Source organism: Buteo buteo, chromosome 18 (genome assembly GCF_964188355.1).
Source record: "Buteo buteo chromosome 18, bButBut1.hap1.1, whole genome shotgun sequence".
In the NCBI taxonomy this organism is placed as follows: Eukaryota; Metazoa; Chordata; class Aves; order Accipitriformes; family Accipitridae; genus Buteo; species Buteo buteo.
Genome location: NC_134188.1, coordinates 1,992,874 through 2,014,584, shown reverse-complemented (window position 1 = coordinate 2,014,584; position 21,711 = coordinate 1,992,874). Strand labels below are relative to the sequence as shown.

The following is a 21,711-nucleotide window of genomic DNA, read 5'->3' as shown; positions in this document are numbered from 1 at the left end:
CTCTTATTTATTTTCTGTGGTGTTAAAGTTTTAAATTATTTATCGTAATTTATATAAAATGGATTCTTCTGTCAGCAACACTGATACAGCTCATTCAATTAATTTGGTGGGATAGCATCAAAATAAATGTAGGAAAAAATTCCCTCCAGTTCAGGCTTCCTCTCCCTAATTCTGCTATATCTTCATTTTGCCTAATGATTTCTGGCAGAAAAGGCAGGCAAGCGATTGTGGTAATTTTGCATTGCTCTCTCTTTTGGAAGTTTATCTTCAGCCTTGTCTCAGTTTCCTGTTGTGCTTTCGAAGGAGAAACACATTCTTTAGCTAGCATTTTAGAGTACGAAATGGTAAAAAATGCAAATACTCAAAAAAATAATGCTTTTTAAAGGGGATTGTGTGGTTTTGGCATGTACAAAAATGTTCAAGTGCTACTACATTCCAAGAGGATGTATAGATTAAAATTACTTCTGTGTGCTTGACAGAGGTAGCTAAAAGTGAATATAATGTTATCATAAGATACGGTGATTAACATTAAATTTGGATAGAAGAAAGTTGGATGCTTATCATGATAGGAAAAAGGTTAATATTTTAAAGTGAGGCTAAAGGTTGACAGGAGAAAAATTGAGTTAGTTTGCAAAAAAGAAATTTGTTTCTTTAAGTGAAAATTGGGGTCAAGAGGCCAGAGCTCTCTGCTTCAACATGAATGAAATAAATTAAATAATACCACCATAAAGCAGCGGTGTATAAGCTAATGATAAAATAGTACATCTTGGTTTTGAGAAAGGTACTGTCGATGAGGGAAAAAAAATCTGTAGAAATGCTGTTTCAATTGAGTGGGGTTTGGGGTTTTTTTATTCATTATTACCATTGTTTTCAAACAGAACAGCTTCTTTTTCAGTTGGAAGCTTTTAAATTTATTCAGTACCTTTAATTATTAACAAAGGCAGTAATGCTGATGTTCAGAGAAAATTACAATTTTAATAATTACATTCTGTCTTAATAATTACATTTCTGGCATTTCAGAAGGGTGCGCTATTCTGTACCACTTCATGACCCAACTGGTGTGTGATATTAGATGTTATTTCCCCATCTGAAATCAACAGGAGTTGACTGCATTTCTTTGGTCAATGGGTAGTAATCCCTTTGTATGTGAATAAAGAGAAGACATTGCATCAATCTGTAACTAGTCATACAAAAATACCAAATACAGGAGAGAGGAAATCTATCAGTATCATTGCCCTTCATCATGTCAATCTATGCCTCCAACAGGCAGAGCTGGGCAGCTAGTTTACTGTCATCATGACCAGCATGGCATACCTTTTTTTCCGTAATCATAAGCATCTTTTTCTCCATTCTTTTTATCAAATTAATCATAATAAAATTCCTTAAAAAAAACCCAACCAGACCAAACAAAACTCCAAAACCTGAACAGGTTTCTTATTTCCTGCTCTCTAAAGGATTTTTGCAATCTAGGTAGCTTATGTATCAAGATACTAACAGGTTTTGTGACAGCACTTGGGTCTACTGTCCCATTTTTCAGACTTCAGAGATGGTTAGGGGATTGTAGGTTGAAGTGTATTTACATTTGTATCTAGGTTCCTTGCAGAAGTGCATTTGTATCTAGACTGCTCACAGAAGATTTTTCCATTTCTATGTATGCAGTAACCCACTTCTGTTTTGAGTTTGTCCTCTCAAGTCTACAGACAGGTTTCGAGTAATGGTCAGCTCCGCTATGTACCCTCCTGCGTGAGTTTTGCAGGCTGGGTCCCTGGTGGGGAGTTTTAGGCTTTGCTGGAAGGTCGAGGGTCACCACTTCTCACTGGCATTGGCATTGGGGGCTGCAAATGTCTCAACTTCTCTTTTTCACAGCTCTAGCCGTAGTCTTTAAATTGTGAAAGAAGTGATTCCTTCTCTCTTCCCAGGAAAGTAAGATGATGCCTAATTGAATACCAAATACCTCAAAAGGGGAAAAAAAAATAAAAATCTGATTGGTCTTCAGGTTAAAAAAAAAAATAATTAATGCATCTTAATGGTTTGGACCATCTCATCCATACAGAAACATCAGGGTGGCCATAGCTTTAGTCAGCGTATATTTGGCAGCTGAAGCTAGATACTAACCTTCCATCTGGGGTCATAGTTTGTTTTAAGAGAGTTATGTATGAATTTTCTCTAAATTGTAGCAGAGGGTCATGAATTAATGTCTAAATGTGTGCTTGACAAGATTATTATAGTGTGTATTTCATGCCAGAAACAAAGATGAATAGAGATAGCAAGCTTTTAAACAGACTTTCTGACATCTATAATGTCAGCAGAGAGTGAATGAATGGCAGGATGCAATAACAAATCTTCATTTTTTATTATTTTCTAGGGATTAGATGGAGCTACACTCATTCATAATTTCTTCCTAAAATAATTACTAAATACTACATGAACCAGTCATTTTCCATCCCAGTTACCTTCCAAATAATGCAAATTGCTTACTAAGATGTACATAATAAGATACATACACTAGAAGATAAATATGTTTTGATTTACATTTAGGAGTACATAGGATACAGTTAGTTGACACTTTGCACTTTCATTTTAGCTGAATGTGTATTTTTAAGTAATTTTGTTTGCATCTAGACCTACTAATTTGTTTTAATGCTTGTTGGGGGAACTACTTTTTGGGTTTTTTTAAATAATAATTTTCAGCCTCTCTTTCTGTGGATTTACTGGTTATTAGATTTCTGGAGTAGAGATCTACGTTAGCGATTTTTGATTATTAAATTTCTGGAGTGGAGATCTGTGTTAGCAATTTTGAATGAGAAAGACAGGATGCCTACCACTATACTACCGCCTTTTCACAATAGCCCTTTGGAGATTTCAAGATTTTCCTTTTTGTTTATTCATAATCTGCGTGTAAATAGGAAAGAACCACCTATGTTGAGGCCATGGGCTCCAATGCTTTTTTTTTTTTTTATTGTTATTCTTAGGTATGAATATTCATTTCCATTTCAGGAGCACAACCAGCCCCACCATTAGTACTTTGGCAGGTTTTGCCCAAACGATAATACAAACCCTAGAGTGATGGCTATGAAGAGATATAATATTCTACGAACCCAGTTTCTTTGAAATAATAAAAACACATACCATTAGTCATACATTTTTCTAAGTGTACCTCTGCCAATGGTTGTAGATATTTTTATATCTATATATATGTTGGAAAAGAGTGTGTATACATGGCAATAAATGCCGCAAAAGCATATCCAGGGACTGCAAATACTGTCTCATTTTCACTTCTTCTGTAACTGCTGGCATTAATGTTTTTATTGGTTGTCTTTTTGTGAAATGAAAGACAGAAACAAGTCCACTAATGGAAACCAGCATAAAGTGCTAGTAGCTTTTAAAAATGTTTTCCTCCTCCCCCCCCCCCCCCAAAAAAAAAGGTATGTAATTGAAACAAAAAGCTTTGTTTCCATCCTTTTTTTTTTAATTTATTTTTTTTTATTTTTATTTTCCTTGAGCCCATCCTGTCAGGCTGCAAGCGTGAAAGTTATTTTCTGGTGGTGTGATTAGATTGGGGCTGAACTCTCCAGCTGGCAGGCCTGTCTGTGACTGGCGGCGGCCTGTCCCCAGTGCTTGTCATCTCCTGACATGCCTGACAGGATGGGGACAGCAGCCCCAGACAGGTTCATTAGATGGTGTTTTCTACAGCTGGGCTAAAAATAAAAAAAAAATAAAAAAAAATAAAATAAAGAAAAAAAAAAAAGGCCACGCTTTGTCAAGGCCCGAGCTGTAGGGGCCCTTCTTGTTGGTTTAAACCAAGGCCTTGTTTTGACAAATTCTGATCTGCGCGGTTTTTAGATTTTCTGACACATTTTTGTTTTCTTCCCCTTTGGCCTGCGCTCTTTGCACTCTGCCTTGTTGCTGCTTCAAAATCCTAACACGGCCTTCCCGGGAGAGCGGGGAGGACGCGTGCGGAGGGCTTGGAAGAAAAATAGAGCACTCCAGTGAAACAGCAATAAGTGTTCATTTCCATGGTGATCAGCCCAATGGCACAAAAAACAACCTTGGGACTCTCAATAAGCCAATTACAAGAAAGGTTAAGAGTTTTATAGTGCCAGAAACATGCCATCTACATGAGAAAATAGTATCATTACCGGCAATCCACACTGTTAAATACATTGCTGTCTGATGCTGCCAGAAACGTAAGCTGTTTATGTTATTCGGGGTTTTTTGGAAGCTGCCAGAGTTTTCTGGTGGTATCGTCAGGCTTTGGTGCGGTACATCAAAAATCTGCGTGGTTATAGATTACAAAACAGTTAAAGCCAGGAATAAAACGATTTGAAAGCATTAGGCACGTTGCACGTCACAACGTTAACTAAATGTGTTCAGACTCTGAGTTTCTTACAGATTTGTATCAGATCTTCACTTTAGGTTTTTATCATAAAGACAAAGGATTTGTACATCATCTATAATTAAGGACTCTCCTATAAAATATTTTTGGAAAGAAAAAAAACACTTAATACCTTATTTTTTTCTATTGCAATTACATAGCACCCCGGACTGGTGACTGTAGTTTGACTCCAGGGTTACCTACTGTTTTTATTAGGGAGTGTCACTTGATTGTGGACATTTTAGGTAGCTGCAACATGCTGGTGTGTAAAACACTGTTCTAGCTACTGGGAATAAAAGGAAAATGTTTACTATTTCACTTAACTTTGCCCTTCTGCTTAGGAGTGTGGCGAGCATTACAGCCTTTTGGTTTTTCTGCATTTAGCTGCTTGCGGCATGAGCACTGCGGCTGGAAACCGAGCCCTTCATTCACAGAAATCCTACCACTTACCTTTCCTTTGTATTGTTAGTTACTGCTGCTTTAGTTCATGGTCTCTATGACAACTGTTTAAATTGGGATGGGCAACTGTCATCTGGAGTATTACTGAAAGAAAAGTGTTAGTGAGCACACAGTTCCATAGATAGAGCATTTCAATATAATCCAATTTTAATTGAGCTCCAGAGACTTTGATGTGCTGCCGAAGGTTGGGAGAGAGCTATTCCAGGGAGAAATTAAAGCAGCCCAGCAAGGCTTCACTACTCCAGACTGTCACCATTTTAAATAAGCATTAGCATCAGACTTAACCTTCCCCTATGAAACATCTCACTTTTTTTTTCCCCCAGCGTTTTGCTGCCTTTTTTTTTTTTTTTTTTGCAATACGTATAAAGGCAAAGACACTTTCATCTTTTTATATACATTTCTATATTCCCTTGATTAAGTTTGAAAAGCATGTACTGGACCTGAGATGCATCGGAGGCTGTCTATTGGACCTTGCATTGCAGTTCGTAGAAAGAAATAGAAGCAGAGCGAGGATTAGTTTGCAACAGTCAAATGGCATGTGTTGGATTTTCTTTCTAAGACTGCTCTATAAGTAACCCATCCTTGTGGTAAAAAGTTGAGTGGGGACTTATTTTGGCTTGGTTTCATCATTAATTCCCTTTAATGTAAATGAAGAAGAGCAAATATCTCATTGTAGACTCTCTTAGTAACAAAACTAGGTTCTTTCTGTAGCTATGCGCCCACTGGCTGGTTTTTTTTGTTGTTGTTTGTTTTGTGGATAATAGCCAAAAATAGTCATATAACAATTAGCGGACTTATCTCTGGTTTTGCACTGTGAGGAGATTAGAAGGTGACTGTAAACTTTTGAACTGTTGAATTAAAATCTCTTGATTGCATCATATAGTTTAATTACTATATGATCCTTTTGTACCATTTTCTTTGTCTCTCACAAATGTTTATACATACAAAAACTTCTAAAATGAAAGAACATCATAATAATAAAGCAAAACTGAGGATCACTGTATATTTTCCAATATTTCAATATACATTGGACAGCATTGCATGTTAGAGAGCTAAGACACATTTTAACACGATTAATTTTCCTGGCTTTTAATTTTCCCCCCTTTTTTTTTTTCTCTTTATAGTTTTCTTGTCTTTCAATGAAAGAAAAGCAAATTTGCAGGGTGCTAAGCTCTCTTTCTGGATGCTCAATACTCTCAGCTTCTACTCCAAACAGTAGGAGTTGGGATACTCAGCTGCAAAGAAAAGATGCATCTTGCAAAACTAAGTCTATCAGAGACAGATTATTACATAGGATGCTTGTATTCTTTAGAAAGAATGTGATATGCATCAAATCCAGACTTAATGGCAGTAGAAATGGAACCATTCACAGTACAGGCAGTAATCTGTCTATACAAGTTAATAGGGTTTATTGTCTACTAAAGCAATTAGCCTGCTACCCACATAAAAGAAAGGTAAGGATCTAGATTAATAGGAGAATTTGAATAGTTGGCTGTTGTAATCTATTAAAAAAAAGTGGAAATATCAAATCTCTTTGTAAAGCTTGAGGTAAATTCCACTTTATCAATAATTCTTTTAATCAAACAAATGTTAAGGATAGATTAATTGAGGCTATACGAGGGAACCATCTTTGACTGGGATTGGCACACTTTTTCATAGTCTCATAGTACCCAGAAGTCCATAAAATCTAAATACCCTCTGTGGTGGAGCAGCTTGTAGTGGGTAAAAGCAGAAGCACATTCGCACAAAGTACCTCTACATGCTGACAGGTGTTGCAGTAATTTCATACTGGGAACCTAGAGTTCACCAGAGGAAAGCCTGTTAGTATGCCCAAATTTATGACATGCAGGTTTACATTCCGTTTGGCTAGAAATCCAAAGAGGAGGGAACTCTATACTAAATCTGCTATAGCACTTCTTCCCCCAGCTATTGCAGACATCGGAAGACTACGTGTGCCCTGGAATCCATTTGTGGTAGCCAGCTGAGTAGACTCTTAATATACCTCCTAGTTTTCACGAGGTTTTTTTGTACAGGATCACACCCCCAAAAAAATTGTACTTATCTATCATTTTGACCTTTATATTGTTGAAATTAAACAAGCTGATAGTTAACTATGTGTAAGTACACATAGAATGTACAGAATGCACATAGTAAAAATATTGTGTAAATGTGGCTCCAGTTATTGAAATAAATCTAAAACTCATTTATGGAGTTCCTATATGCAGTTTACATTTGATACATGTTAATTTCTGCAGTTTTTATGTTTTGTGCAGATTTATTTTTCAGTGCTTTATTACTGCATCTGATAAAGAAAATGTTCATTAAAGCAAGTATAGAATGTATAGCTGCTTTTTCTGTAATATTAAAGCAAAATAAGTGTAATGAAATGCAAACTAATTAAATGATTATTCAGTTACAGCAGGCAGTTTGCAAGCACTCCAAGTTAAAATTCTCAGAAGAAACATTGCTATTCTTTCCTTGCACAGACTTAGTAATATGAGATAATGTTCCACATATAATAATAAAAAGTATAATAGAATTTTGTTTGCTACTGGAGCTGTGGATTAGGTTTTCCCCAGTGCTATGATGCCTTGTCTTGTCCAGCAGTGCAAAAGAAACTCATCTTAAGTGGGTTGATAAAGAATCAGTTGGTATGGCAATAAGTTAGGAAGATGAAGATATTTTGATGTACGTTCACCATAATTCACAGGCAGTGCAGTTGTTCTTTGGGGACATTAGAAGTTGACATAACATAGAGTAGCCCTGATTCTGCTCTAAATTCCAACACCAAGCAAACTGACTTCGAGGAGTCACTGGTGCTCCACACCCAACACTTCCAGGCACAGCTGAGCATGTGGCAGCTGTAGAATTTTGAATTTCTTGAGGATTATGCTTGTCTGTTACAAACTGTAATACAGAAAGTTTGGGGATAGTGAGGATGTTGTAGATGTATAATATCTATCACTGTATAAGTCCATGTATTTCTTTTTGCTTATAAAAATAAATGTTAAATTTATTGCTAAAATGTCAGCGGTAGAAATTACTCCAGTTATATTCCCAAATGTCAGGATTAATGAAACAGCTTTTGTGTGTGAAGTTAACAACAGAGTATTACTGGTTTATGATCAGTCTTATATAGGAACAGATATTAGGAACAGAAATGTTAAAAAATTAAGCTCCATAGTAGAAAAAATGTTGTCTTCTAATTACTTTTATAGATCTTAGATCATATGTGTTCTGCACTGAATAAATCAACTGTGTAACTGTTAAAATCCAAGACACTTGCGCATATCATCTGTATGACATTGAGTTCACATCTATAAAAAGAGGGACATAATCCTATCTTTCTACCTGTCATTTGGTAGGAAATGGGTAATGTTTAACACAACTCAATAGTTGCACTTTTCTTAAGACCGGTTATAGTGCCTTCAGTTATTATAATGTTAAGGATTTGCATCATGGTATGTCTGAGTCTTTAGACATTTTTTTATTGCATCTTTTGAATAAATATATTGGCATGCAAGTTCTGGAAAAAAAAAAAAAGACCCTGAGGATTTTATGATGGCTTTATTCTTGGGAGAGAACATATCACATACTTGTGGATACCATACGTTCTTTAATCTTCAAACTATTCCTACATTTTTTTGTGTTTGCTGAGTCCTAAAACTTGATTGAATCACTTATCCTTAGCGCAAGGGAAAAACTAACACACATGAGGAGGAAGTAAGCACCCAAAGACACGTTTTTCGGAACCCGGGGACTCTTGTTTCTCTTTTTCCCTATGTTTGAAGGGAGCAGGTTGCCTTGTATGTTGGCACATTAGGACCAGTGAGCCACGCTTGCTTTGCAGTCCCTGCAGAAACACGGCAGGAGTTGGGGAGCTTCTTTTTCTATTGCTTAATCAGTCATATGTGTGCGGGAGCTTTCCAGGACCCACTTGCCCCTGCCTTTCCTTGGGGCAGCGCACGGCCGAGGCAGCCCCCACGGCTCCCTGGTGCCCGCTCCGTCCCGGACAGCAAGGAGCTCTCATCCAGCCCTGGGCGCGGGGAGCTGGAGCGGACGGCGCTCTTGGGGAAGGATGTCATTTGGGTCGATGTACCTTTGAGATAGAAGGGAACCCAGTCCAAGCGCCCGTCCCAACTTCGCGCTTGGGGCAACAGAGAACTCGTTTGTTTTCGTGCTGGTGTCTGAATCTAGTCCTGCGACTTTTCGTAGCTAAAGCTCTCACAAATTCTGTCAAACCCACCAATATTTCAAGTTTAATAAAACTGCATTTTTCTGTCAAGTAACTATTTAATGAATAAATGTTCAGCTTTGGTTTCAAGTTACAAGCATTTATCAACACTGTCTTTTCCCTGGATCTGTGAGTATTGCAAGTCCTTTCTTTCCATTGCTTTACTTTTGCTAAGGAGATCCAGAATGAACCAGTTGACAGAAAAACAAGCTCTTCTTTTTTAATGCTGAAAAAAAACTTCTGTGTTTTTGCTTAGATCATATCAATTTTAAGTCGTCTTTTTTTTTTTTTTTTTTTTTTTTTGGCTTGTCCACTCAAAATGTAATTTGCACGGTTCTAATTGAAAAAAATTGATTGCATTTCACTGAATGTGGTGCTGGGGCAGAATTGCTCAGAGCAGTTTGAGTGTAAGTACTGAGATCACCACTCGCCTGTTTGCATTAATCTCTAACCACGAGATGTAGATTGAGAATGGAAACGGCAGTTCTGTTAAAATTTCTCACTAGATTCGAGTCTGACATCCTGTTATTGCCAAAGTCAACACAAAATCATCTTAAACCTTGTGTGGTAACAGGCACAGTCTGCTTCAATCCTGTTGCTAACTAGAACTAATTGAGCTTCTCTACTTCAGATTTTGCCCCAATATTTGTTTCCTCAACCTCTGTGTTTTGAGATGGGCTGTGCTCTAATACGGCTTTCCATGGCACTGGAGCGTATTTGTCTTTTGCTTCTCCACAGGCACAGTCGCCCCAGCCAGCACCATCAGCTTTATTCCCACTTTTAGAATCCTTAAACCAGCTGAAACTTCTGCTTAAGACAGTAATTGTTGCAATTTAGTTTGGAAGTAGAGCCTCAACAAGGCCTCTGCTTACCTTTTCTAAGGTGGTAATGTCTAAATCTGCCACCTCTTTCTGATGCTATTCTTCCCAAGAATTTCAGTCCATTGCTGGCACTTCAGGAGTTGCCTAAACTGACAAGCTGTTTGCATGTTGCATAGAAAGGAAACCGTGCAAAGGCACACAGATGTGTGACGCCCATAAAACGAATGATAAAAATCATTATTATTCAGAATTCTGTTTTCGCGAAGGTAATGTTTTCCCATGTCAGTAGCACTTGTCCTTGTATTTAAAACTATGCATTGGTGTTTCACAAAAGCAGAGTTAGAAATAATGCAGTTAGAATATGCACAATATTCTCTTTAGATTATTTTGATCCGGATGTTAACAATTAGCAACAGTGTTTCCATATCGAGGAGCAGGGTTTTTTTACTCTAATAACCTTACTGCGGCTGCTTCTCAAGAAATCCCCGTATCCTTTCCATTACTTTCCTCAAACACAAAATCCTAACATGCAAAACCATTTTACCAATGAAAAGAAGAAAATGGCCTGAAAATGGGCCAACTTCAAATAATTTTTCAGATGACTGAAAATGAATGTGGGAATAAGAGCGTCAGTTACTGTCAGCTGAGTGGGCATTGTTTTAATGGATACTGAAGCGGTATGCTGACCAGAGAAATCAAATTTAGAAAAGGCTGGGGTGAACAGAACCTCATGTTCTGTTTCAAAAAAAGGGGCCTCTTGAAAGCTTAAAAAAACATTGCAAGTAGAAGTATAAGCTGAGAAAATTTGGCAAGGAAGCAAAGCCCAAAACCACAAAAATAATATCTGCATTTTTTAGATCCCTGAAGAGGAGGAGAAAAATGAAGCAGGAGTGCCAATATTTATTTTAAAAAAAAAGTTCTAAAAAAGATTTTTAAAACTGATGTGAATGGAGAAATTATAATGGCACATAATACTCAGCTCATCCTGCAGAGCTGTATCACAAGTACACACAGAGTATCACAAGAGCTACTTGGAGGAAAGCTTTTAAGGCTTACAAATAAAGAAACATTTTACACAGAAGAATGTTATAAGGAAGGGGAAAGGAGACCTTAATGTAAAGAGAAATTGAGAACGTTTTACTGGACCAAAGTGTGCAAAGCAAAAATGATAACATGGTATTTTGCTGAGATTTTTAGAAGTGTTTACTCTTATGTGACTATGGGTATTGAGGTAGAGAGAATGTTCTTTAAGTGTCTTAAATGTATATGAAAAAAAGAAAAGAGTAATAAGTCAATGAAACACTAGGATATTAAGTGAATTTGAATTGTCCTTCCTGTCTATTTACATTCTCAGTTTCCCATTTCAGAAAAGCAAAATATAAGGTGTTTCATTATTTGAACTTACCTGATTTTGAGATTTTTAATAAATATGTTTACTTTATACATTTACATATCTTGGCAGGATATATCCCTTGTTACAGTGTATGCATATTTTCCCTGCTAAATCTGAAAGTTGATCATACTCAGTGCTTCATCAAACATTTTGAAATTATATAATGCTTACTCAAGATGGTATTTCATAAACTCTAAGAGTCTGGTTCCATTCCATTAATGTCTGTCATTTCAGTCTGTATTTAGAATACAAGAAGCAATCATCCAGTCTGCCACGTACTTGTAGTGAGCTCCATGTTGTTAGATGGTTCTGGAGAAGAAAGTTTGCTGTATGTGCACAGGAGCCATTTTTTTGACCTATGAAGATCTACATTCAGAATTTCACATTTTTCTTGAAGCAAATGGCAATGCTAGCAAACACTTGAAAAAGGGAAATCCAAATCCCTGGGAGGAGAGAGTGATTTTCAGTAATCGTTTTCATGTGTTTCTAACCTCTAAAAGCGTACAATGATGCTGAACTGTTTCATGAATACCTGTTGTGTACCTGGGGCAGGCGCATAAGCCCACTGCTGTAGCTGGCTCTGGACAGCTCACTGATGAAATATCCATTCACCGTGGTTTGGTTTTGTGAAGTACTCCCGTGTTTTATTGGCAGGCGTCTTCTTTTAAGTGCTGAGGTTGCACACTTGGAAGCATCCTGTAAGACATTGACATGGGGAAGGTACTAGATAAGTTCCATGAATTTTGTGGTTACCAGGCTGTTAGGAAATGGTTAATATGAAATCAACTGCTGCTTTGTGACTGAAGCATACTATTGCTTGCTATTTCAAACATAACTATAAAGGGTAGTAGTTTTTCCCACAATAATTGCTTTTTTCTTCCCTTCCTTGGCACCTTTTTTTTTTCCTTTCCTGCCTATTCATATACAGAAAAGATGAGGTGACCACCAATTTAGGTTTTAGCTTTTTGATTATGGACCTCTTTGCTCACTTTATACAGAAAGCAGAAGATACATTTTTCACCAGACCGTAGGGAGGCAAAAGACGTAAGCAGAACCTTTTGGATAGTTCATGCCCATCACAACTGTGCTTGGTTATTTTTCAGGAGGGTAGTGTCAGACTAACAAAAAAATATATTTTTTTTTAAGTTTACAACAGAATTTCATTGTAAAAAAACACTTTCTCAACCTTAGGGAACATTAAATATTCATGTGACAAGGATGGACAAGGGAGCTTCAGAGAGTTTCTCTTCTCTCCTTGGCAACTGCATTCACAGAAAAGTCTGTCATGAGAAACTATATGCAAGCGCCTGACCTGGAAACCTGGAACACCAAGGCTATTTTACTTTTGTTCATTTTGATAACATAGGTGTAGGGACTGCAGTGTAACTGAAATGAACCGAGATGTCTTCTTCCTGTCTTTTGTTCAAGGTTGGGAGACATGAGATAGACTTATTAGTTGGCTCTTGCAGGTAATCTGTCTTCCAAAAGTTGGTGATGGTGAATGAAGAATGAAATACAAACAAAAATCCTATTTGAACTAAAGTACCCCCGTATATGGGGATGACAAAGATTTATTCTGTATTGGAAGAAACACAACTTTGCAAACTTAGTTAAGAAAAAAATAGACAGAAAAGGTACAGCATATAGTTAGTGCATAAATAAAATAGTTGTAGCTATAATTGCCAGTGTTGAGGAAGGCATGCTGAGTTTGGTGAAAATTGCAGCACTGGGCACATAATTCAGAGCACTTAAAGCACTGGAAAATAGAGACACCTGAATAAATTATATTAGGGTTATTGGACTGCTGGAGGGGCAAACTGTGAATATACAATACAGTGCTCTAAAGCATATGTCTCCAAACCTTTGAATCAAATAGAAAGATGAAGGGTTGCTTTGGGTTGGGCTACCAGGACGCAACAGCTTCCCCCTGGACCTTACTCAGCCAAGACAAATCTGTTCAAATGCAGAGCGAATACTTTTTGAAATGTAAAAGATTAAAGTTGAAGAAGTAGGAGGGTAAACTTAGGAGAAGGAAAAAGGATAGATTCATAGAAGTTTCTTGCATCTCTAGAGGAAAAGGAAATAAATACCACATGGCAAAGACAATACCCTGTGTTGCCAGGTACCAGAGCCATTGAACAGATAGATGGGATTTTGATGTCTAAACCTAGGGCATGCCAGAGCTCTTTTCTTTAATGTTCTAACTAAAATAGCGGTGTCCAGGTTAAAGATAGTAGTAGCTACACTTAAGCACTGGATAAAACTGTCTTTATAAAATGAAAAACTATCTTCAGTACCAAAATTACAGTATTCTCAGAAGCCCTTCTGGTCACTGATAAAGGGGAAAAAAAAAAAAGGCGTTTAATTTCAGGAAATGGCCATTTTATTCAGAAAGCATGACTCTGAGGATCATTTTCAGATTTTGAAAAAAAATAATCTATAGGAACTCTGGAATGTATCTGTGGAAATGCAGCAAAAAATGAACTAGTTCTACTGTATGTAAGTACAAGGCAACCATGTCCCTTACTGCTCCTGTTGTTTGGCATTATTAGTACAAAAGGTAAAGAATAATGAGGGAAATCGGGGAAGAAGTGCTTTGAAAATAAAAAAAATAAATCACAAACCCCAACAACAAAGGTGTATTACATATTAATAGATATATGCATTTTGCACTAGATATAAACAAAGCTTGACAAATGTTACAAGTATCAGTTGATACTTTCATTGAGGAATCAGGTTAGAATTAAAATACCCTGAACCAGAAATCTGGTTCCAAAAGACAAATGATGAAATCCCATTGAAAACAGTAGAATAAATTCACATACATAGGCATTAATAAATCACTCCAAAGGGCTGGTTAGCGACTGAGAACAGATAGGACTTGTACAGGCTGCTTTCCTTGATTTCTTTATAGCACCTGATTTTGTGATTATTTCAATTCCAGAAACAATAATCAAAAGAAACGGGCCAGAATATCCTTTTGCATGCAGTTTCTGGTGCTATGAGATACCAAAAAAATGGCATAAAGCAGCAAAAATAAGCTTCAATACTAAAGTGTTTCTCCTGTGGACATAACCTATCAGGGATTCTAGTATTTCTGGTCTTTCTGTTAATGCAATATTTCAAAATTCCAGCTGTTAATTAATTTATTATCAGTAATTGAATAATTACTGAAGTAGGCTTATGATTAAAAATGTCTTGGCTCTTAATTAAAAAAAAAGGAGAGATCTTGATTACACCAGAAATAAAATTAAAATAGTGAGGCCTTCATATTTGAGCCAAGTAGGAAAGCACTTCAGTAATGGTTCTGCTTCTCTTCTGTAGAGCTTTCCATCTGAACATCCCAACCTACTTTTACTAATCTAATCTAAGTAAGTGTCACCAGTAGATGTTTTTCCATTTCACGGAATCCTGAGATTTGGAGACTTCTCATTCCCTTGTTAGGGTGACAACTTCATCTTATTGCAATGCATCCTAGCAAATTTTTATTCTTGGTTTATCGACTGGCCAGTGGACCCATTGCTATCTTTAAAACATATCCATATTTCTGAGTAAATGAAAAGGTTTTACAAGGAAAAATGAGCTTTAAAGAAAACAATTGCAGCTGATACTAAAAATGAAAAGTGTGCTCAGTTCAAACGTAGACATTGTTGGGTGGCTGGTTGGTTTTTATTTTATTAAAACCAGCTTATTTAAGACATATCTAGAATTCTGTGCTTAGTCATGAAGTTTCAGCCATTAAGACATGCCTAGAAGAAGTCTTCACGACTGTTTTTAGGACAAAAAGTCATAAAGCTGTCAAAATAAGGAGCACTGACTTTAAATATAAACGACAACAAAATATTGGATGGAGCACATGGTAATTTTGGCTTCAGATAACTAGGTAACGTAATTTTGGTGTCTTTTGGTGAACAAAGTGGTAATTTTCATTTTTTTATGAATAATGAAATATACAATACATGCACTCTGTAAACAATGTAAAATAGCCAGGCCTTCATTCATGTGATATGAGAAAGTGAAATGCTAAAAATCATCCTGGAAATAATAATAATAAAAAATACATATAAAACTTTTAAAGAATTCAAATTCAGAAAAATGAAATTACTTTGTTTCAGCTCTTATAACAACAAGAAGAAAGAATCCTGTAACAATGTCAGTAATTTCAGCTGTAAACTGTAGGTACCTAATAACGGAAGGTTTAATGCATCGCTTGAAAATAGCGTTAGAGGAATGTTATGGAAGATGACAAAAATGGGTAGTATATCTTGGACAGGAAAACAATACAACAGAAATACTGAAATAATTGAGATGATTTGATATTGACATGATAATCTGATATTTGTAGGACTAATAGACAGTTAAGAAGAGTGTAATTGAGGACAGTAATTGAATTATAGACTCCTTCCTTTCCTCTGATTTCCTATCCTTTTTACTGCTTTACTGGAGTGCTCTCTTTAGTCTTTCATTTCATAGTGGGGTGAGTGTACCTCTATGAAGTTACAATTGCTTTATACTTGAGTAAGAAGAGGAGGAAGAAAGAGGCAACCTGTGTATGGTCGCTATACAATGTGCTTCTAGTGTTGATCTATAATAACTAAGCTGTGGCATATATCAAGACATTGTAAATATATTACTGTGAATCATCTAAAATGTTAATACACGGGTTACAGTCAGTATTAAACATTTTTCTTTAGAAAACAATAGGACAACTAGAAACATTTTTGAAAAAAAAAAAGTGAATTCCTGAAGCACGGTGTTTTGTGCAGGTACTAGTTCTTTGGCTAATCTGCTGGCTGCTGTAGATCTGGTTACGGCTATATACATTTCAAACTCCTCTCTCTGGGAGACTGTTTTCATCTTGAGCTTTTTAAACTTGAGTGTTTTCCTCCCTATTTCCTCTCTGTATCTTAAGAACCTGTGTATTTACCAAAATGATGTATCGGCAGCAGAATACATTCAAAGAAGGAGGGTGCTGAAATCTTCACAGTCATTGTTCTTAACCATCTGAATTTCTCATACACAATACCAGCTGTATCCTAGCATCTGATCTCAATGAAAGACTGAAGGAAAATTTGGTTTAGCTCATCAAAGAGAAAGCTAAGCAGTAACTGGCTCACAGTCTGTAATAACTGACACAAGGAAAAGTTATCTGATACTAGAAGACTCTCTAATCTCACAGACAAAGGTGTCATGAGATCTAGTGGCGAGAAGCTGAAGTCAACAGAATTCAAAGTAAAAATAAGGTGCAGATTTCTAACCACTGCAAGAATTTAGCATATGAGGTAGTAATGCCACAGCTGGCCTGTGACTGCATGGAGGGAACGTATAGTCTCTTGTGTGTGTCTGGGGGACCTCCAAAGAAATCAAGCCCCTTCCCTTCTTCAAGGCTGTGTGTAGTTAGCGTGGAGAGCTGGGTGAAGGAGACAATGCCATCAGCCACAGCGTTGCTCTGAGTTTTTGTTGGTCATTTCTTCTTGTAGACAGTACAGGGGGCTCATTGTGTTCCTCTGTCCAGTCTCCATCAAGGACAGAACTAACATCTGACTGCTCCTCAGTGTGCTGAAGCACAGTTGTATCGTCACTGTTGTTACCGTTATCTCTGCCATAGACTCATCATGGTTATGAGAAAAAAGTTATGGAGAACAAATTAACAACAATCCATGGAGCTCTTTTAACACCATGTGTATAAACTTAAATTAGCTTTTTCCTATATGAAGACATGTTACTAACTTGAAGCTACATCACTGAAAAAACTGAAGGAATACAATTTCCGTTACCTCAAGCATGAAGGATCGTTGACAGCAGCAACATGTGGTCTCCCTAACTTTCAGAAGGTGGGGGAGGTCATGATTACAGAAAGCAAAGACCTCAACGGAGTGAGTAAAGCACTGCAAGCTGGTGTACCAAGAGTTTCTGTGCACCTAATGGACAACAGAGAAATTCAGTCTCTCCAGTCTGAAGCTTTCTTTTTGCATTTCCCTTTATTGAAAGTGTTCCTTGCGTTTCTTTGTTTCGCTGAGGCTGCAATTCTCTCAAGTAACTGCAGTCTGGGGGAAGGCAGAGTCTGCAGAGCGCGGGTTACATTGGAGTGAGGGGACAGTCCCATCCCAAATGTCTGACTCCTCGTAGGATGAAGGTCAGGGTCTCAGCTATGGGCAGAGCCCACCTGAGCAGAGGTGGAGGGCTGAGGGCAGCCTTCCAGCTGATGAAAAGGATTGGAAGAGGGTTGTTCTACAGTGCGTGATACTGCTGGAATGATAATTCAGAGATGAGAGAAGTTAATAAAGCTGATATCTAATTAAATTGTGTCTTTTTTGTCTGTTTTCCTGAACATCCGGAACACTGAGAGAAGAGTGAAAAAGATTATCTAGGTATCAACATCTAGTCTTAGACCAATATCTTCAACTGAGAAGATGACAAATTGGAAAACCAATGCTGATTGTTAACTATTTTATTTTAAAATGTCTCCACATGTATTTTTGCATTTTAAAATTAAAATTGTGACTTTTTTTTCATGGGTTGGGGTATTAGATGTACTCAAGTTTAGAAAAATTATTGTGTTGACATACTGTTCTAGTTAATTTCTGTGTTTATTAATGGAATGGCGGGAGTTCCAATTTATGACCCTGAAGTGAATGTGAATAGCAGGTTATATTTTTTTGGTTGTACTTTGCACTAGGTAGCCTCAGAAGTAAATCTGTTATCCGATACCTAACTGACAACTGTGTCATGCACACTGTTGGAAGAAAATACAGCTAAGCGTAATTGCGACTGTGTCCATTAGCCTGTGCTTGCTTGTAGAGTTTGGTTTTTTTTGAGGAAAATAAGTTGATGTGACTCGTGAGAAATAGGTTGTAGGAGTATCAGGTTACGGTACTTACTGATATTCTTCTACCAGCTATACTTCATTGCATTTTTTAAAAACGTTTAAATTCATGTTTTAACTCACAGTTTTTAAGTGTTAGATACGATTAACTTAATTGTACTTCATTGATGGGTAAAACTTACTATGTTCTTATGCAATATTTTAATGAAAAAATCCTGCTAATAACTGTCACCTTGACTTTCTTTAAAGGTCCTCGCCTATACAGAAGGCCTTCATGGAAAATGGATGTTCAGTGAGATTCGGGCTGTTTTTTCAAGACGTTATCTTCTCCAGAACACAGCTTTGGAAGTGTTTATGGCAAACAGAAGTATGTCTTTGTTTATTTTGTTGCATAAAAATGTGCTAGTAGTTATTTTGTGTGTTATTTATTAATCTTAGAATTTAAACTCTGTGTTTCCTTTGATAAAATGCTTATGTCTCTGTTCAGTAATGATTACTCTTGCATGTATTCATTGCATATCATATTAAAATCAATCACATAAATCAATCTCGCTGCTTTCTGTGCAGCAGTGAGATTTGTTTATAAAAACACATCATTGCAATTGGTAAATTCTTCAAATGTTTGATATTTTAGTGGAATATCCATAAGGGTATTTCCTTTTCTAATTGTACACTGAGTTAAAGTAAAAAGGACCAGATCAATAAATGGTTCCACTCAGGTTTCTGTATGTGCTACCCTGAATCCGGGTTGAGTGGTTGGTGAGGGGTGTCAGTGGTCTTTTGCCCTGAGGAGCTCTGATGTAAGTTCTGATTTCAGCTGGAGACGGAATGAAACACTTTCTGGTCCTGTGTGTTTTAAAGCACCAGTTAGAAGACCAAATGCCATGCCAACTACTGAATAGCTTCCCAGCCTGATACGAGGTTATATGGGTTAATGGCAGGCTGTGGGTCCTCCGAAGTATTCCTCACTCAGGTCTTCTGCCAGATGGGAGAGTTAGGGCCAAAACGTTAACCAGCTCATGGTACATAGGTATGAAGTATGCCAGGAGTTTCTGTTCGAACTTGGATCCCCAAGAGGATAAAAGTGGAAGTGACTCCTCTTCCCAAATAAAAACCAGAGCATTTTAAAAATATATGCAGGTAGAGAAACAGACCGCTGCAGATGGTTTACTAGTCCATATTTTCTCTTCTTCATTTAGCTTCTGTTATGTTTAATTTTCCTGACCAAGCAACGGTGAAAAAAGTTGTGTACAGCTTACCACGTGTTGGAGTAGGAACCAGCTATGGTTTGCCACAAGCCAGGTAATTTAATTAAAATAGTTTGTATATATTGTGTTTATTACATTGCACAAATGATATTTTAAAACATGTCAATAGTACAACTTTATTCCTGTCGTGAAACTCTAGATTTTCTCTTTCTTAAGGTTAGTTTGAGAAACAATACCCTTTACTTACTATATGGCCTGTTACTATGGAATAGAAGTAAAAGTATTGTAAATTAGATATTTTTTAATTATTTTTTAATCATTACAGGAAATAAGTACCTTCCAGTGAAGGACCAGAAAAAAACTTATACCTTATCTCTTCAAAGTCTGGTTTTCAGTCAGGTTTTATAAATTTATAGACAAATGTTCATTCTTGCTGTAATTGTTATGCAGGACATGGAACTAAACTTGACTAGGTTTTGTGTTTGCTGAATGAAAATTATTTTTTTACATATATATCTTCTTACTTGTCTTTTATGTGAATGTGTGTGGGTTTTACTTCATTGCTCATCAGTATAGTGGTTATTTTGCAATTTCCAAATTTCTTCCGTTCATTAGTATAATGCATTATTCTTCTCCTGTTTCCAAAATTAAGGAGGATATATATTTTGGAAAAGACCAGCTAAGGTTCAGTTTTAGAGATTTTCACATACTATGGACAAGTACAGTTTTTATTATCTCATCAACATCAATATCCAATCAACCTATGGTCAGAAATAAGGCTGGAAATTGTCAGATCCTATACTATAAAAGAATTCATATTTCAGTGATGGGTAAGATGATCTTCTTGTGTACTTCACTGAGTTGTGGAGGGAAATTTCCTGCCTCCATTTTTTTTGTTGTTTTTGTTTTGTTTTGTTTTGGGGTTTTTTTTGTTGTTGTTTAGAAATGTCTGTTCAGACCTAAAATTATTTTTGAGGGTGTATCAGCAGAAGTTTGGTGAAAAATGTTTAGGTTCAGGATTAATTTCTGGTCAACACGAAAGAAGAATAAATAAATATAAGGGAGTGAGGGAACAGCAGGAAATTCACAAAATATGGTGCTTTGGGTTCAGATCTCCATTTGGCTTGACTGGGCCAAAAGCCAATGACTTAATCATCAGTGTAATGTCTGGGATGTGTCTTTCTCTTTCTTTAAGTCATTTCCTACAAACTGAAACTTCACATTGTCCTTGTTCTATCCCAGTGCTGAATGTGGAAATACTCTGAAGTGTCAAAGCGTTTGTAGGATTGGAGAACTATTTCATTCCCAGCTGAACATCATTTCCTGTCATGAGCTCAAGAGCCTCATGATGCCTAAGGCTTGATCTCCTGAATGTGCTGAAGTTCTTAGGCAAACTGCCAAATTTCTCAAGTTTTCACTGAGATCAAGGGAAAGTTGGGGCATTTCTTTGGAAGGTGCATCTTGTTAATATTTGCATTGCTCTTCCAAATACTCAAATTAAAGGAATTGCTGTCTCTAAATGGAAAGTAATAGTATTCTTTCCTGAAATAAAAATGGCCACATGTTCTAGAACAAACAAAATGCAAATTTCTCAATCAGAATTTCATATCTACAGTGACATTTTTTACTTTTGAAATTCATATCCTTTGTGCATTATTCAGTGAATAATTGTCTGAAAAAGTTTGTTGATATATAATTATTTAGAAAAGTTTCAGCTTCAATATTATAAGCAGTTATTTCCATACCTTTTTGATTAAAGTTCAATTTGAATCGAAAATGAGCTTGCTAGCCTTCAGAATAAATCTGGCATATGGTAGTGAAGTTGTTTTTCTTTCTTGTTTTTGCGTAATCATGGTATGATTTATGCACAATAAAGACCCTGTAATCATGGTTTTTCCTTTTTGTCTGTCTACATACCCTTATTGTCTTCAATAGGATTGCAGTGGAGTAACTGAAGGAAAATCTGGCTCTGTAACTGCTCTGTAGTTAATGTTTTATTGATGTTAAAGTATAGTTTCCCTTCCTATGAATATGTTTGCTCTGGAATGCTCATTTAAAAAATTATGCTTATTTGTGTAACTAACATAAGGAGAAATTATGCTGAGTAACCAAAAGGACCTGCTATGCTGAGTAAAATATCATTTTTTTTATAACCAATTTTCCAGATTAAGCTGTACTTTAAAATATTTTAACAAAAGCAGATCTTTCTGGTTGTTTTGCTTAAGTTCTTTAGTTTTATTTTTGTAAATAATACTTCCTCTCTGATACTACTCTGATAAACATTTCATCTAAAGTTAATTACATTATCATGAAGAATTGCATTCACAATGGAAACATTCTGAAGGAGTAAATTACTTTTAATGCAGTGCATAGACTTTAAGTGCATTTTTGTTTT

General features: G+C 36.5%; 1 protein-coding gene across 2 annotated transcripts in view; it reads left to right on the top strand.

Annotated features, from left to right (window-relative positions):
- NBEA (neurobeachin) overlaps positions 1-21,711 on the top strand; it is a 510,817-nt gene that overhangs the window by 384,707 nt on the left and 104,399 nt on the right. For both annotated transcript variants that reach the window (XM_075050577.1, XM_075050576.1), the window contains exons 42-43: positions 18,358-18,475; positions 19,308-19,410. In XM_075050577.1, the coding sequence (XP_074906678.1) occupies positions 18,358-18,475; positions 19,308-19,410 (221 nt within the window). The remainder of the gene's footprint in view (positions 1-18,357; positions 18,476-19,307; positions 19,411-21,711) is intronic.